This window comes from Agrilus planipennis, unplaced genomic scaffold (genome assembly GCF_000699045.2).
Source record: "Agrilus planipennis isolate EAB-ADULT unplaced genomic scaffold, Apla_2.0 scaffold5, whole genome shotgun sequence".
NCBI lineage: Eukaryota > Metazoa > Arthropoda > Insecta > Coleoptera > Buprestidae > Agrilus > Agrilus planipennis.
In genome coordinates this window covers 325842-345563 of record NW_020442468.1, presented here as the reverse complement: position 1 = coordinate 345563, position 19722 = coordinate 325842, and the positions used below count along the sequence as shown (strand labels likewise).

Here is a 19722-nt window from a genome sequence, read left to right as displayed (position 1 = left end):
TTATTTAGAATACTTATAGTCCTATCAGATTCTATAAATTTCTGTGCCCTTGTGAAAGAATTGTGAGACTTAGTAGTTGCAGTTGATGACAACAACCGAGACAAAAAAAAGTTTAATATAGGTAGGTACTACACACTTTACTGGATTCAGTACGGAACAGTGAATAATAGGATAATTGGAATACAACTGAACGACTGCCCTAACATACAGGATATAAGTTACGTACCTGGATAATTAATTTAGAAAGATAAATGCCTTTCGAAATAAAATGAAGAAAGATTGATATGTTCGGCTGTAGGTACGTATGTCTAAAAGTTACGGAGTGCTACGTCAGGTACCTGATCCATACAAAAAGGGATACAGAACGAACTTTAATAAGAAGTATAGTTGAGAGCAGATTTAGCGATAAAATTATGTCCACTTAGTTTTCGATTGATTAATTTGATGCTAGGTGATTACCATGCAAACAAAGCACACATTTGAATTGAGAATGAAATTACCGATCGATTGTTGTGTCACATGCCATACAATTATCAGTAGTATTGATGGAAAACAAAGAGTGGTTTGATGGCAAAGAATTTGAGGTCATAATAATAATAGATTTTTGAAACAGGTTTCATTTCTGGATTGTGTTGTCGTGTCATTTGCTCTATTGCAAACGTTTCACATGCTTAGTGGATGACATCTTCAGTGCGTTTTGTGTCATGGACGGCGGCTGAATGATACGGAATGCAATGGAGAAGTCATCTATCTATCTGTTAAGCATGTTGAGATGTTTGCTATTAAGTAGGTAAATGGTAACACTGCCCAGAAAGTATCGGTCATGAAAACTTTTTTAATTTTATTTAATTCTATTTTGTTGTCTCGGTTGTTGCCCAAATACATGGAGTTAAGTTTTAATAATGCACAACAATCAGTAGAATAAAACAAATTCAAATGTTTTCCTTACGTATTTACATGAAAACTATACAGTGAGGTAATATACACCGTCCGATAAAACAAAGACAATAAAATATTAAAATTACATCCACTGGTAACGAAGTATTTTCAAATAAAATAAAATTGTACAGGTACTTTTTTGTTTTTAACAAATTGCATCTTCGATATAATATGTATGTATGCATTTATGTTCTCTTTTTAGTATTTACATAGCTACAAGTAATAATTTTTTTCTTTTAGATAAGTGTAGGTATCTGTAACTTTGGTGGACAGTTGTTTCAATTGTCATTAATTAGTTACCTACATAGTCATTAATTAATCTTATAATTACGAAGATAGAAAGTCCAATAATATAATCTTTTAAATTCTTTTTTCCGTGAAACATTACTTATTTCCATAATATTTATGTTTATATCTCTGGATATCACTTATTTCTGTTCAATTAAATTATAAATTATTAATTGAAGCAGAAAACCAAAAAGATATACTTACATACTTATTTACAGCAACCCTGTAATACTTTATATCGTCATTATACAGTTAGTTGTATATCTTATTATCTAAAACAGGGCTGTCCAGGCATGAAAAGTACCTATAATAAGTATCATCAAACCTCAAATGTTCAAATCGTGTAAAAAGATGGCGACTGTCACTTTAAAAGTTGGCGAGAATCCCACCATGACTAGATATATAACAAAAGCCACAGTTTATATACATTTGCATACCTTTTGATTTATCTGTAAGCAAAAAAATAGTAATTTAGAATAAAGGTGGTGAAGCGGTAGATGTCCGCGACCCACGCCTTTTGTTTTGGACAACCCTGACCTATACAGTGTGCTTCAGTGAAATTATAATCAAGAAGCTTACGAGCATGATCAAGATGTAATCACAGAATTAATAATTATAAAAACAGTTTTTTTATACTTGTGATTTAGTACTATTATATTTAAAATATTGTACTAAAATGTTAAGGGTAGCAATTCGAATAATAATAAAAAATCATTATTATTCGCGGATATTAAAATTGGCGTATTGTTTTAAATCAACAGAGCGGATTTTACTTTTATGCTTTTTAAATTTCGTCCATATTAATAGTTGAAAAGGTACTGTATCTCCAACAGATCCTATTAGTCATATAAAATTAATTTACCTATTTTTCTGCATGTGGATTACCATTGCTGGTATTTACTGTAATGTTTAATTAACATAGGAAATTATAAAACCTGGGTATGCAACATTTTTTTTCGTATAATTCTGAGTAATACACATTCGTATTTTTTCCTTTAAATGTATACATACTGTTATTACGGTTTCTTTTTACCGTGGGAAAATTCTGCCTACCTATACCTATCTACCTACAAAAAACTTGTTAAGAAATACACCGGTTGCTGTGAAGCAAGTTTCTGCAAACATTCCTTTTTTGATTTCATTCCGGCTATGTACAATTACGAGTAGGTTGTTTGTGTACATAATATAATCCAACGGAAGACCTCTTCTCCGTGACACAGTTTCAACAAGTTCAAGATCACTGACCAAGTTCGTTTGCTTCAAAACGTTACCTACCAAAACAACAACAACCTCTCATTAATATTTTAACGGTATTCTGTTTTACGCAAAGAAATCGTGATATTCAATTTCCTTGTAAAAATGAATCCGAATTATTACTACCGGACTATAAGTGTAGTAGTGACTGGATGAAAAGAATTCTGGTTGTTTCGTTATGGAATTCTCGTGGTGGTCTGTGTGTTTTTNTTTTATTAAGTATTTTAATAACAGTTTAAGTTTATGCGATCTCTTCAAAATGATTTTGCCATCAAAAGACTGATGTGTTTATTATTTATTGACAATCGCATTCTTTCTTTGGTCCCTTGTTTGAAAAAATTTCAAACAATAAGCCCTGGAACATTAATATATATCTAGTAGATAAGTTGTAGTAATTATTTTGGTGTAGTAAGTAGTCAGTAGAGTTATATGTAGATAGAACTTAAAATGTTTTCAAAGGCAGGCAATACGTTCTTATTTACAATAAATATTATTATACACACGAATATACCTTAACATAAATACTATTAATATTACGTAATAAAGCATGTGTGTCCATCTGTAGTATTACTCTTTCACACATTACGTATTTATGCGATACGTTGGTTGTAGAATGCGTTGATAATTAAACAATTAATTATTGCAATAGGAATCACATATTAAGTATTAAGAATATGCAGGGCGTTTGCACACTGAGCGATAATTCGGCGATTCACCGCGCGCTATAAATCTTATTGAGGGCGAATATTGTTTACATACCGAAATTAATTACTTCGAAAAACAACATATACAACACACTCACATAACTTACTACATACATAATTATCTTGTGATATCATGACAATTTTGTATAGTTACGGCATTTTTCTCCTATCATACCGCTTCGCAATTGTGTGAAATCGCATAATCTGCAAACACCCTTAATGGTAGATAGTAATGCATAAAATTTAAATAAATCTACCTATATAATATCATCTCTTCAATTTCTGTCCAAAAACAAAGACAGCATTAGAAATACAATACTCTTAATTTAATGGTCTATCACGATGACGTAATGCGCAACGGTACTACCATTTTTGGAAGTTGTGCGCAGTAACGTAATAATATAGCAGACGCTGGCACAATTTCATGAGTTGCAATTTTCACTAAACTTCTTTCAAGATTGTATAATAAAGTATAAAATGCTAAGGGTAGGTATCTATTCGATGTTAAAATGTAAACAATCATCAACTATGAAGTTAAACAGTTGAACGTGCTACTTTTGAAGCACACTTGATTGATGCACTCATCTTTGTTTTTGGCTGACTCTAGCAAACCATTTTATTCAAAAACACCCAAAGATATAAATAAAGTATGCTCTACCTCTACAGAGCTAGATAACTACCTATATATCTAGGAGAAATTATATTAAAAAGAGACACCAGAACACCGTTCTTTTAAAATTTAAATAGCTCAGTAACGTTAAGTATCACAATTGGTAAACGTTTAGAATGTTTAACCTTATTCCATAATAATACATGATAATAAATTGATAAGCTTTAAGTGTAGTATTCGTACCATATTACCATTTCTTATGGATGCATTGAATTTAATTATAGAATTAATTACACTATATGTATATAGTCAATAATTAAAACGACAACATATTGTATATAGTTACAGCTATGAGGGCACCGTAGTTGCCTGTGTTGTTATCTGACATTGACCAGATTTTGTTGTTAGAGTCACTTGTGACGAGGTGAATTCGAGTTTGGGTTTGCCAATCGAGAGGGCTGGGTTCTTATCCAAGCCAACTCCGTTTGGGTTTAGGTTGCTCGTTACGCCTATAGAAACTGAGCAAATGCTAAGTTTAAATAGTTAGACGTGACAAATGCTATATTTTCTTTTTTTATTTTATTCAACACATGTGCGATTTTTACATAGTTGCTATCCAAGTAAGTATCTGTAAATTGCGGTGGTAGTAGGTAATTTCTCTTAATGGTACTACTGATCTGTGCTTTATAAATAACTGCACGTTTTAAAACAAATGTTTTTGGAACGGCACGTAGAACTGTCATATTTTTAAGGTTAGGTGCTCCATACTAGTAAAAGATTGAATTCATCACGCATTTGTTGAATAAAGTAAAGTATGCGCCATGTGGGCTAAGTTCAGCCTCAGCTTACCCACTTGGTACATGAACATCTGTATATTAATCAATTGAAATTGAATAGGGATAATCATAGCCACAGATTTGTGCAAGAGGGGGCTACCGGGACTAAAACTAATGTATAAAAAACGTTCAAGCAAGATTATTTAGGTGGGTAGTAGATATTACGTCTGGCAACTATTTATTCGCTGTATAATCTATTCAAGAAGACCAGAGATAGGAACTTAAATTACGTAAGAGTGTTACGCTATGAAAGTTGTTGCGCAGTAAAACGGTGCGCATCAGATCTGATTTAATTGATGCGCAGTGGCTCATCACGCAACGACTCTTACGTTTTCTCCTATTTCTAGTCTTTTTGCGTTAAATTTACGTCGTAAGGATTGCTTCTGAATTGTAATCCTGAATTGTATCCTGTTCATTTTTTTTTTAAACTTATACGCACGTTATTGCTAATCTTCTGTAAATTATATTTAATACGAACATTGTTACAGCATCGATATTCACTCCCAACGCCGTTTTGTATTTTAAATTAGTACAAAAAGTACAATTTGTCCAGAAATGTAAACATTTTTGTTTATGTAGATTTAATTATAATTAAGTGATAATAAATTACTAAATTTCAATTCATTTTTTAAAGAGATAATAACTTCAACAACAAAAATAATATTAAAATACTAATATTATCTCCGAACCTAATTATTGTAATTATTAAAATCAACAAGGATTATGAGACAAATTACTGTGGAATTTTGTTTACAAATTAACTACTTTGGTTACGTGATTGCCCACACCATGCAGTGAAGAAGGTATTATATTAACTTTAATCTAAGGTTTCTACTCCTATTAAATCTATGAACTGTGCATATTATAAAAAAATTATTTAATACAGGGGTCGATTGCTAGATAATATTTAAAACTCGTTGACATTTATATTAGCAATTAAGGAATAATATGGCTAAATGAAGTAAAATTTGTCCAATGGTCCACCAATTATTAAAACATTATGTTATTTCATTATATAAAACACGAAAGCATATAAATTTTTGTGTCCTTGCTTAACGATATCTTTGCTTAATGCAGTAAATCTCCTGTATTGCGAAAAAAAACTTACAGAAACTTTCAATATCTTCAGATGATTTTAAATACATAATTTTCATTTTTTTTGTGGACAAGACGGATTATCCTGACTTCGATCAGAAAAAATTAGTTATCATTCGGGAACGTTTCCGAGCCATCCAGAAAATTCTAAAACATTCTCGAACCCTTTAGATGTGAGTGCATTTTGAACAAATCTATGACATTCTGTAAATCGTTAACCAGATGTAACTTCTTTCTATGGAGTCCTCTAGGACGATAGTCTTTTAACTCCCATATCTTTGAAATCAACCCCTGCATTTGAAAACCGAAACTATCTTTATGGACGGGGGATTGGAAGGCCATCATGGGGTTACGGGATTCGGTTAAGGAGTTTTAGCGGCACGTATGGACAAACTATACATACTTTTATTATATGTTTTGAATGTTGATTTACTGTGCATTTCAANGCTTGTTCTAATACGTCTGTAACTTTTGAACCATTTTAAAGTGAGAATATTGACATGATAAACTCTCCTTAAGAGACATCAGTCCCAACTTTACCTTCTAATAAAAATAAGAATGAGATACATTGAATTTTTGTAGCCTAATGAGTAAGAATCGTTAGTGATGGAATACGTACTGGTAGAGCCAGGGGCCGAGTTAATTTCTCAATAATTTTACACAATCTTGATTGCGTTACAGGGAATAAATACATCTTATCAACCCTTGTCCTTTGAAATAACTTTTGTGACACTATAGGAAGAATATAGGTGAAGATGAGAAAAATTAAATTTTAATTTGAATACGTTACGAAATCGGAATAGAAAATTTCCATGTTTACATCTCCTGGGAAGGTTCTTATTGCTAATATAAATATTTTTAAAATGGTTCAAAACTTATTAAGGGTTTTTTGTGATGGATACAGTTAAACGCATGCCTTGCACTAACTTCACTATACCCAAAACAAACACATACGTGTGTGTCACTTATTGTCGATTTATTTCACAGCTCGGTTTGGTTCCATTTGTTCTAACATTGGTGTTGTTTTGTACCGTTTCTGTAAAAATTGCCGTGTTCATCTCTACTTACAAAAAAACAAAAATAAGTATAGAACCACAAAAATTGCGACTAATTATATAATAATAATACATCACACGCACACATAATATAAGAAAAATTGTGTGTGTGTACTTATATACTCGCTGTAGAAATTATACTTCCATTTAAATACATATTTATTTAGCCAGTCTATGTCTGATCAGTATACCAGAAAATTTAAGGGAGAATAAGGCATATGAAAAGGAATAGAATGAGCTATCTCGCGCCACCCACTGAAATAGATAAACTGAGGATGATCTGACCGAAAACCCCAACTGCTCCGATAATGATGACCGGGATTACCCGGTGTAATTGTGTCATGTGGTGTCGCTAAATGCTGTGGTGGAGTTGGTTGGTTGTTGTGTCGAACCCCGAGTAAGGTATGGCGTTTTTGATAACGGTACGAATACAGGGAATTCTTCCTTAGATTCCTCCACACCGTACCACTTGGAATCCCTCTTTGTTAAGCAATGACTGGGATACTCAAACCGGGAAACCGAAAAACGATTTCGTCAATACCGACTTGTCGCCTTTTCTAGGCTTCACTCCCTCTGTGAGGTACCATAATTACTACGTGATGCTACTACTGCATTCTCACTGCATGGAGTGCAGACTATATTAATGGTCATACGTACGACTGACCTCTCTGCGTGCCAGCTGCTGCGAAGGTCTTGAGTAGGTACGTGTGTTTCGGCGATAAGATAACGCGCATGCTAACCTGGAGAATTTTCAATCATTTTCAATCATTGGCGGTTAATTACTTTTTGTGAACAGTTTTTAAACCCCCTACGTTGCGGCGCTATCACGAGATGCAACATACAGTTCCTCCAAATGCTTCTTCTTGAATATTTCGGGATACTGATCAGACATGGTGTATATACACGATAATGTTATGTAAATATTTAAACAATGCTTTCGATTATCTATTTCCGTATTTATTGGCTGCGGTGCAAACTTTCGCCAAACAGCGAACAGCAGCAACCGCTGCTATCTTCATATTGACGATTTTTGTTAGCTGTGTGCGCGCACCTTCCGTTGCACAGTAAAATATTACTTCCGATGCGTTAAAAGAATTACGACTTCAAAAGTAAAAAGCAACTTTTGAGAAGATACAATCAAAATTTTGAAAAAGAGTTAAGTTAGTGCATTTGCAAATAAATATATTTGTCATCACAAACCATCTTATAGTTAGTAGGTACTTATCATAATTTATGTGATGATTACTTAGTGCTGATTATAAAATCTGCAAAATGATAAGAATAATAAGCTGCTTCTACTTTGCAGATTTACTCATAAAAACTTTTCAATAAAGTGGTCTATATTTAAGTACAATTTGAAATTATTACTTAAATAAAAAAATAGCCATACAACATAAATCGATACGCTCAGTAAATAAATTATGTGTCAAGTTTTTCCATATTTCAAGCTCTATAATTTTCTTATATTCCCAGCAACACAAAAAAAACTGATTGCTGTAATTATACGTAACTTGTGAAAAGTGATTTTACTTTCTTTGCCACTAAAGTAAGCTTATTAATTTTAACTTACCTGGTTTGTTTTCCATTACTATATCTTTCGGATGGTTTGTTTTCACGGCGTTCATTCGCCTATTTTGAATTGGCACAGGTCCTACTCCTGCAGGTGGAGCACCAACTGGCCCTGTAGGTGCCTGACCAGGAAGTCGAGGACCTCTAGTTGGTTCAACAGGAAGAACTCGCCGTCTTTTCTTCGGAAGTTTTGCTCTAGCCTGTAAAAAAGATATAAAATAATTTGGTCATTAAAATTAATCCGAACTGTAATTATTAAAAAATTAATTATCAAAACAATACATCAACTTATTTTTTTTTTATTTGTAAATCAGTGCAATTTTTCACATAATATTTTTGGCGTAAATTCAAGAGCAGTAGCTAGATCCTAGTTTAGTTGTTTCATGGTTGTTTACTACAAAATGCGTTTCTTTTATCCCTTTAGAGATGACAAACACCCTCAAGATTATCCTACTTTACCTTAAAATATTAGCTTATAATCCAATCATGCTCGCAAAGTTCCTTTAATATTATACGTATGAAGTAGCAGTTGATAGAAAAGCATTTACATTGACATTGTCAAAGGTAAATACAACGATAATTATAAAAACGTTCAAAAGAACCTTCGAGATTCACTGGAGGTCAAACGTCAAGCATTTTTCTACATTTTTTGTCCTTGTTGATTATGGTGTGAAGTTAGTACAATCAATAATATTAAATTGCAAAATTCAAAGTAGACAATAAGTTGGAGGGTAAACAGCAATGCAGTCGGTAAAGGCATATGATATGGTATGATATGATGATAAGTTTGATCTAGAAACAATGAAGTATAAGAACGTAATATATAACTAATTTTGCTTGTTACAAAACACACGATAGATAATGATACAGAGCGCTCCGAAAGATTGAGACAGGCAGCTGAGTATTGTAGAAATCAAAATGTGCAAGATGATGTTAATATCGAAAAGATTATCTTTTTTTTTTACAATTATTAATCCAAAACTATTGTGAATTTTAAATTCACTTATGGTATCGGCTTTGCGATTTTACCGAGAAGTATTTTTGTAATAAATCATACATCTGATAATTTTCTGAAATTTGACAAAGTTATGCTTTCAATAATATGTATATCAATCACAACAGAATCATGATTAATTAATTTTTATCGCGGAGACAATTTTATTGTCACTGTTACGTCGCGAAAGATTTCTTTCGATGTTCGATGTTCGGTAGGGTAGTCATTTTGCGTTTTCCATTTATGTTTGAAATGTAACTATTTCAAAAGAACCACATCTCAGCATGCTCCTGCAGTAGATGATGTCTTTTTTATTGCACGTAAAAATACAAATACCTAAACGTGAAAAATAGTAGGTACAAGGTGGCTTTATAATCTTCTACTACTCAGTTGTCTTAGCATGTTCCGTTGGTATTATTTTCCCCTTATTATATATGCAAGTCTTATCGTCAGTAAATCTTTCGAGCAACGCAGGTGTTTGTAAATTTCACACCTGCAGCCAAGACAAGTAAATCACCCCAGAATTTCCTTCCGACTGGCATTTTGAGGATACCCGAGATTAAGGATGTCTTCCTGGGGTTCACTCAAGAGTAACCAATTGCAAAGTCCGTCGCTAAACTTGAATACGAAACGATCCTGAAATGTCTACTTCTACTATTACTGAGTGTACTACTAACAGTATGATGTGCGTTGACAACATAACAATGAAGGAGGAGTCGCATTCGGCAAACCTAAAGGCTATACGAGGTATGTCTATTTAATAACAAGTCATTGGTTTTATCTCATAAACAGAGCAGTCTGAAACCTGGCATTTTAACGTGTTACAAGTAGCAAAACTCGATAATGTTTGTTCAGTTGTTTGAGTCTTCAAAAAGCTAGATTTAAAATCAAAACCACGAGTTAATTTAAAATTAGTTAATGTCACTAACTCCGGAGGACAGGGCGGAAGACTCTCTTCATTCTCCTTTTAGCAGTAGTTGGATCTGTAATATTTCAGTAATCGTGAGATACACCTCATATTTATCATTTACAAATATATGAATACAAATTTCATCATCGTCATAAGATCGTCAGTCCTAAGACTGGTTGGACACGCACCTCCTCTCTTTCCTACCCTGAGCTAATCTTCGCATTTCCCTAAAACTAGAACAACCTACATCCTTTACTATTTACGAATAGTAATTCAATCTAGGTCTACCTTTACCCCTCATAACTCCCGTTTCTGCCTGTAATATGTCTCTGAGTAGACCTTCATGCCTGAGAAGGTGTCCTACCAACCTATCTCGCCTATTTCTTATTGACTTCCATAGAGTCCTCTGTTTTCCTATTCAATACCTCTTTATTTCTAACCTTCTCTATCCACGGTATCCTCATTATTCGCCTTAACACCACATTTCGAACGCTTCTAATCTTTTCTTTTCCGCCGCGCCCACTGTCTATGTTTCGCACCCGTACAGCGGCGCGTACTTTCACAATCTTTTTCGAATTTTGAATCAACCGTTCCCGAGCATAGAAGTGACTTCTTTTTATTGAATGCCACAATACCCTGCGCTATACTCTGCTTTATATCCCCACTACTTCTATACAAATTTATCAGCGTATATAAGTGGTTTTGTTTTTCAACACTCACACATACATTTTATCTCATTAGATTTCATTTTGATATTTATAAGAAAAAAACGGCGCCTAAAAGTTGTTGCGGCAATAAATTTTCCAGACGCCTAAGCGTTTCCATTTTCTCTGCGAGGTTTTTTTTTACGAAACAATTCTTTCCTTCTCTTTAGAGCTATTACCTACTTACCTCATTCACGTAAAAAAAACGCAAACGAAAAATAGCTAACTAGCAATTCCCTTCTGGAAAATAAGAGAAACAGAATTTTAGAAGGAAAGTGCTGCACAATTTCCGCGGTTTGTCGATTGTCGGGCTTTGATGTTTCACAAACCGCCTAAACTGCTAATTGTGTTAAAAGCCTTCAATCGACTGCAAAGTTTGTAGAGAGGCTGCGGATCGAAAATTCGTTCATTAGACCTATTGGGAACAACCCCATTTAACCTAAAAGTTCGGATTCGTCAAGCGCTTTTAAATGAAATAGCTAAAAGTTAATTCAGACAATTAATACGAAATTTGTAATTAGTCTTTAGTGTCCTGTATCAAAATCGACTTTTTTACATCGAAAACGGTGAGATATGGTGTGCTGAGATTGTATATACAAAAGTTTGAAATGAAAATGGAAAAAGTAATTTCAAAATATGTTCATGTAAGGGAGGTGGTAGGATTGAAATAATAATGTAAATATTCGAGACAAAAAGTTAGAAAAAGTCGCCAATTTTCGATATTATGCTCGCAAACGGTTAGTTTTGAAATTCGAAAAAGGGAAAGTCAGAAGAGGTCAGCTTTGAACATTTTCCCGGCCCTCGAGATTCATTATAGTTTTACAAAATATGTTTATTTCATAATGGCCAAAGTAGTGAAAAAAAAAATGAAAAACGATATGTCTATTCACTGGTCCGGTACCGGTGACTAAGGAGCTAGAAAGAAAGCGTCATTACTGTTGTAAGGTGCATTGACTTTGAATTAAAAGATTAAATGCACGCTTCACTTATTTTAAATAATGAAATTTAAGAATCATTAAATGGAAAACTACTGTGGAAATTTTAAGTTCGAAAAATGTTCTCAATGTCGGAATGCATTGCGCTCATTGGTCTTAGTTTTATAAATCATTTGATACAACGTTTGGGTACCGGTGAATAGCTCCTTAGCCATCGGTACGGTACCAGCGAATAGCTTTTTAATCGCCGGTACGGTACCAATGAATAGCTTCTTGGCCACCGGTACGGTACTAGTGAATAGCCTTTTAGTCAGCGGTACGGTACCAGTGAATAGCCTCTTAGTCACAAATACGGTACCAGTGATAGCTTCTTGGCAACCGATACGGTACCAATGAATAGCTTCCTGGTCACCGGTACGGGACCGGAGAATAGCTCCTTAGCCATCGGTACGGTACCAGTGAATAGCTTTTTAATCGCCGGTACGGTACCAATGAATAGCTTCTTGGCCACCGGTACGGTACTAGTGAATGGCCTTTTAGTCAGCGGTACGGTACCAGTGAGTAGCTTCTTGGTCACCGGTACGGTACTAGTGAACAGCCTCTTAGTCACCGGTATGGTATCAGTGAATAGCTTCTTGGCAACCGATACGGTATCAATGAATAGCTTCTTGGTCACCGGTACGGGACCAGAGAATAGCTTCTTGGTCGTCGGTACGGTACCGGTGAATATCCTTATTCAACTAAAATAACTAAGTTTAAAACAATATGCTGGTGAATATATGACAAATATTGCCTTTTTTATTAATGAGTTACAGAAAAATTTCTGTCATGGGTTATGATTTATTTTCAAAGTGGTTGGCAAGATTATTTGGGTTCTTTGGTCTTTGGAAAAATGAACAGTATCAGGTGAAATAACCCCAAAACAATTTCGTTAGCAAATAGGGTTAGGGTTAATATGACAACTATTTTCTGCGATACAGAAAGAAATATCCTTATGGATTACCTCCAGAAGGGTCAAATTATCAGGGACCACATCAACTAACGTTAGACTTGTAATCAATGACCTTGAAAACCCTCCACACATATTGAAGATAAAGGAAAGGTCTTTATAGTTTTTCTTTTGTTTAAGGTAACGAAATTTCACTTTTCGCAACTAGCGTTTTCAAGTGAAAAATCAATTTGTAGTTTTGGAGTTTGGAGTAGTATAAACAATTATTTACAAAAACAATTTTTATTAAAACTTCTGCGAAATTTTTAACTATACATATTTGACGCTATATTGTGGAATACGTAATAACTTTTAATCCCTTAATATGGTTAAAGCAAAATTAACCTAACGTTTGTATCATGCGTAATAGGTACCAAAAAACATTAAAAAATGATATTCGATGTTATTCTGCTCAAAATGTATTATCAACGGGTGAACTTTAGATAAATAACACTTACAGAACTGTAGTCATATTTCAATCAATTTTGTAGTCCTGTATTATCGAGTAAATTAATATTATGGGCGCAAGTTTGCCTTTTCGTCTCCGGTATATTTGTTCAGCTTTCGAATCGTTGTGAAAGAAAATATTTTATGGTACAAAATCAACATTGCCGTCTTTTTATCCCTTATCAATCTTGCCGGGGTCGACTCTCGTATGCAACGTGGAGAGCGTGGGTTAGCCGAAATGAAGCTTTAAAGTAGGGAACGGATTATCTGTGAGTCAATATCAAACAAAAATTGGATCGGATATTTCGAGGATTCCCACTTACGAATGTACACCCACAAAACGTACCTTTTTACGCTCTGAATACTGTCAATGACGAGATTGGTGACTTTACACAAGAAAAGAAAACAAAAAGGTAAAATAGAAAATTGAAGTGATGCTTCTGTTTTCTATTATTGATAATCAAAAATTGCTCAATAGTTGTATGTTTGCTATAATATTAAAAAAACGCCATGAAACATGTTTAAACAAAATTTAGTTTAAAATGCAAGATTCGGTTACTTAATATTGATGTTTATGAAAAATGAAATTTCCATAGTGACTCAGCTTGAGGCTGGAGTTAAAGGAAATGTCAACAGTCGTGGATATACAGTATATATTGTGAAATGGAAATTAACACTTTGTGGCTTAGAAATTTCAGATTAGCTAAAGCAGTTTATATGTTCCAGTAACATTTTGTACGCGCTGTATCATACAAACCCTTACAAAGAAGTAAAGCGGATTTGGATCCGGATTACGCGCCTAGATACTATTCTACACTGGCCCATGACACTAGCACACTGACCTACTGCAATGTCCTCGACTGACTACATTAATACAAGCCTACAACGTAAAAAGAACAAAGAACTACGCTAGGTTGACTGAAGAGTAACCCCTTGCTCTAATCAAAGAAATAACAAACAATGCATGAGTCAAAAATACAAAATAAATACAACATGGATGTTGCCAATTACCAAATGGTTGAATGTGGCGTTGCGTTGTCGTATTTCCCTGCGTGATCCTACCAGGGCCGAACTGACCCTTGCTTCTACTTTAAAATATGCACTTATTTTCTTTTCATGTTTTAAGGTGCTCTATCACCTCTTGCAAGCTTGCTACTCATTGCAAAAACACCCGGTATTCATATATAAATTGTATTAAGCCTTATTAAACGGAACATCAACCATATCGGTAGCATTGGAGCAGTTTTTAATAGTAAGTTCAACAAAAATTTGTATGTATCACAGATAAAGAGCCATTTCAGCGACGACAAGCTGGGTTTTCGTCTCGTTTGTAATAGATTGCGGTAATAAATCTTTTGAATAGTGAAAGAAGTGTTGTTGTAGAGAACATGTGGTACCATTCGATTCTCGCATGGATTCAGCATGTTGCCATGGCACATTCGGAAACGTTATGAGGTGAAAGGTATGAATGAAATCTAAACGATGAATTATGTAAGAGAAAACAGCTCTACAAATCATGTCCGGGAACGATGGCGAGAAGGTAGGGAGGAAAATTGCGGATTTTTGTTCCGGCTTGGTTAAGTGGTTATATTTTAAGAGGGAAAATGGATTCCTAAAGCTAGGGTAGTAAAAGCGACCATCCCAAACCACAATTTACATCTTAAATTATTTACGAGGGTGGATTGATAAGTTTCCGGCCTAACCAAGAGATGACGCCACTAGGCCTACCTTGAGGTGACATTCTATAGTACCATCCTTGGATAGCTTGTAGCTATAGTTTCAGCCCGATCTCCTTGCTAGTGTAGGTTTGACAGCACGCTGAACAAGACGCCTCTGTGGTTTTCGTAAAAATGGAAAAGCAGGAAAATCGTGCTGTCATCAAATACTTTTATTTGAAGGGGTTAACGCCGAAGGAAATTAAAAAAGAGATGGACTCAACACTGGGGACATCCTCCCCGTCATATTCAACCGTTAAGCAGTGGGTTTCCGAGTTTAAAAAGGGTCGTGTGAGCACCTCTGATGGGCCTCGCTCAGGACGCCCCGTTGAGGTCACAACTCCAGATATGATCGAAAAAATTCATCAAATAGTGCTGGGAGACCGCAGATTGAAAGTGCGTGAGATAGCTGAGACCTGTAAGATGTCATATGAACGTGTGCAACATATTTTGCACCAACATTTGCATATGGAAAAGCTCTGTGCAAGATGGGTGCCGCGTTTGCTAACAGTCGACCAAAAATTGATTCGAAAAAACATTTCTACCGCAAATTTGTCATTGTATAAGCGTAATCCAAGCGAATTTTTGCGTCGATTCGTAACCGTTGACGAAACGTGGGTCCACCACTACACTCCTGAAACCAAAGAACAGTCTAAACAGTGGATTGGACCAGGGGAACCAACTCCAAAGAAGGCAAAAACAATTTTTTCGGCGAACAAGGTTATGGCTACTGTTTTTTGGGATGCAAGAGGTATTATATACATTGATTACCTTGCAAAGGGTAATACTATCACTGGTCAATACTACGCAGACTTATTGCAACGTTTGAGCCACGAGGTGAAAATTAAACGACCTCATCTGGCGAAGAAAAAAATCTTGTTTCATCACGATAACGCACCAGCGCACACGTCAATCGTTGCGACGGCTAAAATCAACGATCTAAAGTTTGAATTGATGCCGCACCCTCCTTACTCTCCAGACCTAGCCCCGAGTGACTATTTTCTGTTCCCTAATCTCAAAAAATGGCTTGGCGGTAAGAGATTTGCGGACAATGAAGAAGTAATCGAAGCTGTAAATGGTTATTTTGAGGAGCTTGACGAATCAGTCTATAGAGATGGCATTAATAGACTGGAACACCGCTATGAGAAATGTATCAGCCTTGGAGGAGATTATGTTGAGAAATAAAAAAAAAAAATTTTTAAAAACCTTGTTTTTCTTGGTCAGGCCGGAAACTTATCAATCCACCCTCGTATAAGTCCATTTACAAATGCGGCAAGATCTCATAGAGACAACAAACAAAAACTGGTACGTTTTGTTTAGAATTGAAAGCGGTAAGTGTTTGTAAGGGTTAATTTGGATTTTGCAAGGAACTGATCTTTCTACAATAAATATTATTTATAATAGATCTTTAACTTTCAAATGAAAACAATCACAAACGGCTTAATAACACACTGATGAGAACCAATAAGTTCAAAATCGTATTGCACGTCTGAAAGAATGATGACCAAGAATTTGAAGTATACATAGGACAAACTGGTAGATCATTTACTAAACGTATTATTGAACATAAAAGAAGGGATATTGTAGATTAAATAAAATTTAAAGGAATATGTATTCTAAAATATTGAATACTAAGAAGTAATGACATTTTGTTGGAAATTCGATTTCTTATAAAATGTTTCCGTGGAAAATTCTTTGGATCTATCTATTTCTTTAAAACAATAATAAAATTACGATATTGAGATGGGAATCTTTAAGAAGTTTTGGATAGATAATTTATTGATTGGAACCTAAAATTGGTGTAATAAAAAAGGGATTCTTACCTGTGTGTGGCTGTAGTACATGGCAAAATTGGACACGATCACAGGAACTGGCAAGGCAATCGTAAGCACACCGGCGAGTGCACAAAGAGCGCCAACAAACATTCCTATATAAGTCTTGGGTACCATGTCGCCATAACCGACGGTGGTCATCGTGACCAGCGCCCACCAAAGCCCGAGCGGTATACTTTTAAAATCGTTGTGTGGATTCGCCTGTATCCTCTCGGCATAATACACTAGACTCGCAAAAATAACGATACCCAACACAAGAAAAAACACCAACAGCGTGAGTTCTTTAGCGGATGCACGAAATGTTTGTATTAAAATCTTTAGGCCGGACGAATGCCGCGTGAGCTTGAACAACCTCATTATCCTGATGATCGAGAAGAACTCCATGATGTCAGCGTTCTCCAGATGAGACGCGAACTTCCTCAGTAGCAGGTCGATGTAAAAACTTGCTGTCGCGATGTAATCGATAATGTTCACCTGATAAAAAAGAGATAATGATGAGCAAATTCCTTCTTGTTCTGGCAGTCAAGAATCAAAGCAATAATCCCGTTAACAAGACCATGATCAAGGTTTAACCAAAATTACACTTCACCAATCGCAAGTAAAATGAAAAAATCAGTCCTTAAGGCAATTATTTCCGTAAACTTTAAGAACCTATCAATAACTCTTCCTTTATTCATGTCAGGCTGGTGATTTATACGAATAACAAAATATCGTAGATACAAAAGGTAAAAGAAACGGGGAAACATCGGAAACACTAGGAGGCTGAAAGTCAATAACGAAAAGTAGATAGAATTGTAGGTCACTTTTTGAAACAAAAAGGGCTTGCTAGGAACAAATTAGAAATGGAGCAGGTGCAAAAAGGGACAGAAGAAGATCAAAATTAGATTACTGCTGTTCCAGTATTCGGAAAATGTGGGGTTTGGGCCAGGATATAAAAGAGCGAAGGTTCGTGTCCAACCAATCTTTGAACTTAAATCTCTGTGAAGATGACTTATAGGTATGCCAAGAGACTTGCCACAGGTTTTTCAGATTTTATACAGGTCAACGATAGAGAACGGTGAGAATATAGACATATAGATCACATTTCTAATCTAGAAGAGTGATATTTAGTTTGTAGAAAGAGCAACAAGTAGTTATAGAGCTGGAGCAACAACGTAAATATTAGGAAGGAAGACAAGGATGCTCACTGTCACCGCTACCTTTTTTCAATCTATACGTGGAAGACGCGATCAACATCATTAAAGATAGTACAATTGTAGGGATAGATACACAGGGGCAAAACTAGTATGCTTAGATTTGCAAATGATACAGCAGTATAAGCATCTAACAAGGAGGAGTTAGAGATAACTTTAAACAAAATGGAAGCGGTATTGACAAAACTGTATTGTATGAAAATAAAAAAAAGTAAAAGAAAAATACTGGCATGCAAGGGAAGAAAAAGCAGGGGAAGAACGAATATAAATAGATATACAAAGATAGGAGACGAAAAATTAGAAGAAGTGACTGATGTTAGGTGTCTAGGAAGTCAGATAAGTCAGAACGGAAGGAGTAGTAGGGATATAATGCAGAAGATAGCGCAGGGTCGAGTACCCTCCCATAAAAAGAAGTCACTTCTAGAGGAAGATCTAGATTAGATTATTGTTCACAAATAGTTAATGGAAATGCGAAGATATTGGAAGAAGTGGAGATGCGTGTCCAATCAGTCTTAGGACTAAAGACCTTATGATGATGAATCTAAGCTAGGTCTACCATTACGCCTTTTAACTCCTGTTTCAACTTCTAATATGTCTCTAACTAGCCCTTCATGCCTGAGAAGGTGTCCTACCCGTCTATCTCGTCCATTTCTCACACGACGGTACTAAGAACGAAACTCTATGCTCAATGATCTGGGATAGATCGTCAGTTCTGACTTCATTGTACGTATTAAGTAAGTTTTTATTTAATACTTGAATTCATTGATCTTATTACGGAATTATTTCGAATTGGCAACGTTGTACTTACCGATGCAGTTATGAATTCGCATTTGTTCGGAGATGCAATAAATCTAATAATTATTTCGAACGTGAACCAGGCGTTACATATGCACTCGATGTAAAAGAAGGCTATGTGTGCATCGGTGTCTGCCTTATCAATCGTATGAGCAGTTTCGTTGCCCGCCGTTCTGACCGAAATCGTCCTCAAATAGGGCACTTTCATATCTGGATGGGTCTTGAGACAGAAGGACAAGATCGAGACGCAAATAAAAAATACTGACAGAACTCCTATCACCTGTAACAAAGAGAAAAAAGTTATTCAAATAATTTGTCACACGTTTAAATACATTGTTGGGCACACCCATAACTTTTCATATCAAACAAAAAAAATTACTGGTTACTTTTATTGAAGATCTTCAAGAATAGGTGTATGTTTAGGTACACACGTAAGAATTTGCACATTTTTTTTATGTTTTTAACCATCCCAAGGTCTCAAATCTTCTAAATAAAGCATAACACTCACAAAGGATTCAAATTGCATTTACTGGACTTATGCATATTAATTTATTATTAATTTGAAAAGATGGTGGAAGGTATTTGTACGGATCATCCTGTAATATCACGTCTACCGGCGCAAAGTAGAAAAGAACAGCACTAGGCCAAAAAAGGAAGGAGACAACTCTCTTAACCGGTGAGGAGCGTATAATCCGTACAGTAGTGCACGGAAAAATTGACCATTTTATCCACTACAATTGCATTGCTTAAATGTGCTGTTATTGGTACCAATTACTACTGAAAATATCAACGAGATGTTTATTTATATTTGAAGACATATTAAAGGCTTTAACGCTTGTTTTCGACTCGCACTACTATT

The 19722-nt window shown here is 35.1% G+C and overlaps 1 protein-coding gene across 5 annotated transcripts in view; it reads right to left on the bottom strand.

Annotated features, from left to right (window-relative positions):
- Positions 1–2709: 2709 nt before the first annotated feature.
- The window catches only part of LOC108736004 (potassium voltage-gated channel protein Shaw-like), a 184865-nt gene continuing 167852 nt past the window's right edge, over positions 2710–19722 (bottom strand). For 3 of the 5 annotated variants that reach the window (XM_018468264.2, XM_018468256.2, XM_018468290.2), the window contains 4 exons: positions 18877–19143; positions 16867–17349; positions 8352–8550; positions 2710–4313 (listed from right to left, as the gene is read on the bottom strand). In XM_018468264.2, the coding sequence (XP_018323766.1) occupies positions 4144–4313; positions 8352–8550; positions 16867–17349; positions 18877–19143 (1119 nt within the window). In that variant the 3' untranslated portion in view covers positions 2710–4143. Of the gene's footprint in view, positions 4314–6173; positions 6787–8351; positions 8551–16866; positions 17350–18876; positions 19144–19722 lie in introns of those variants that run through there. The other 2 variants (XM_018468275.2, XM_018468282.2) reach the window with 2 other exon arrangements.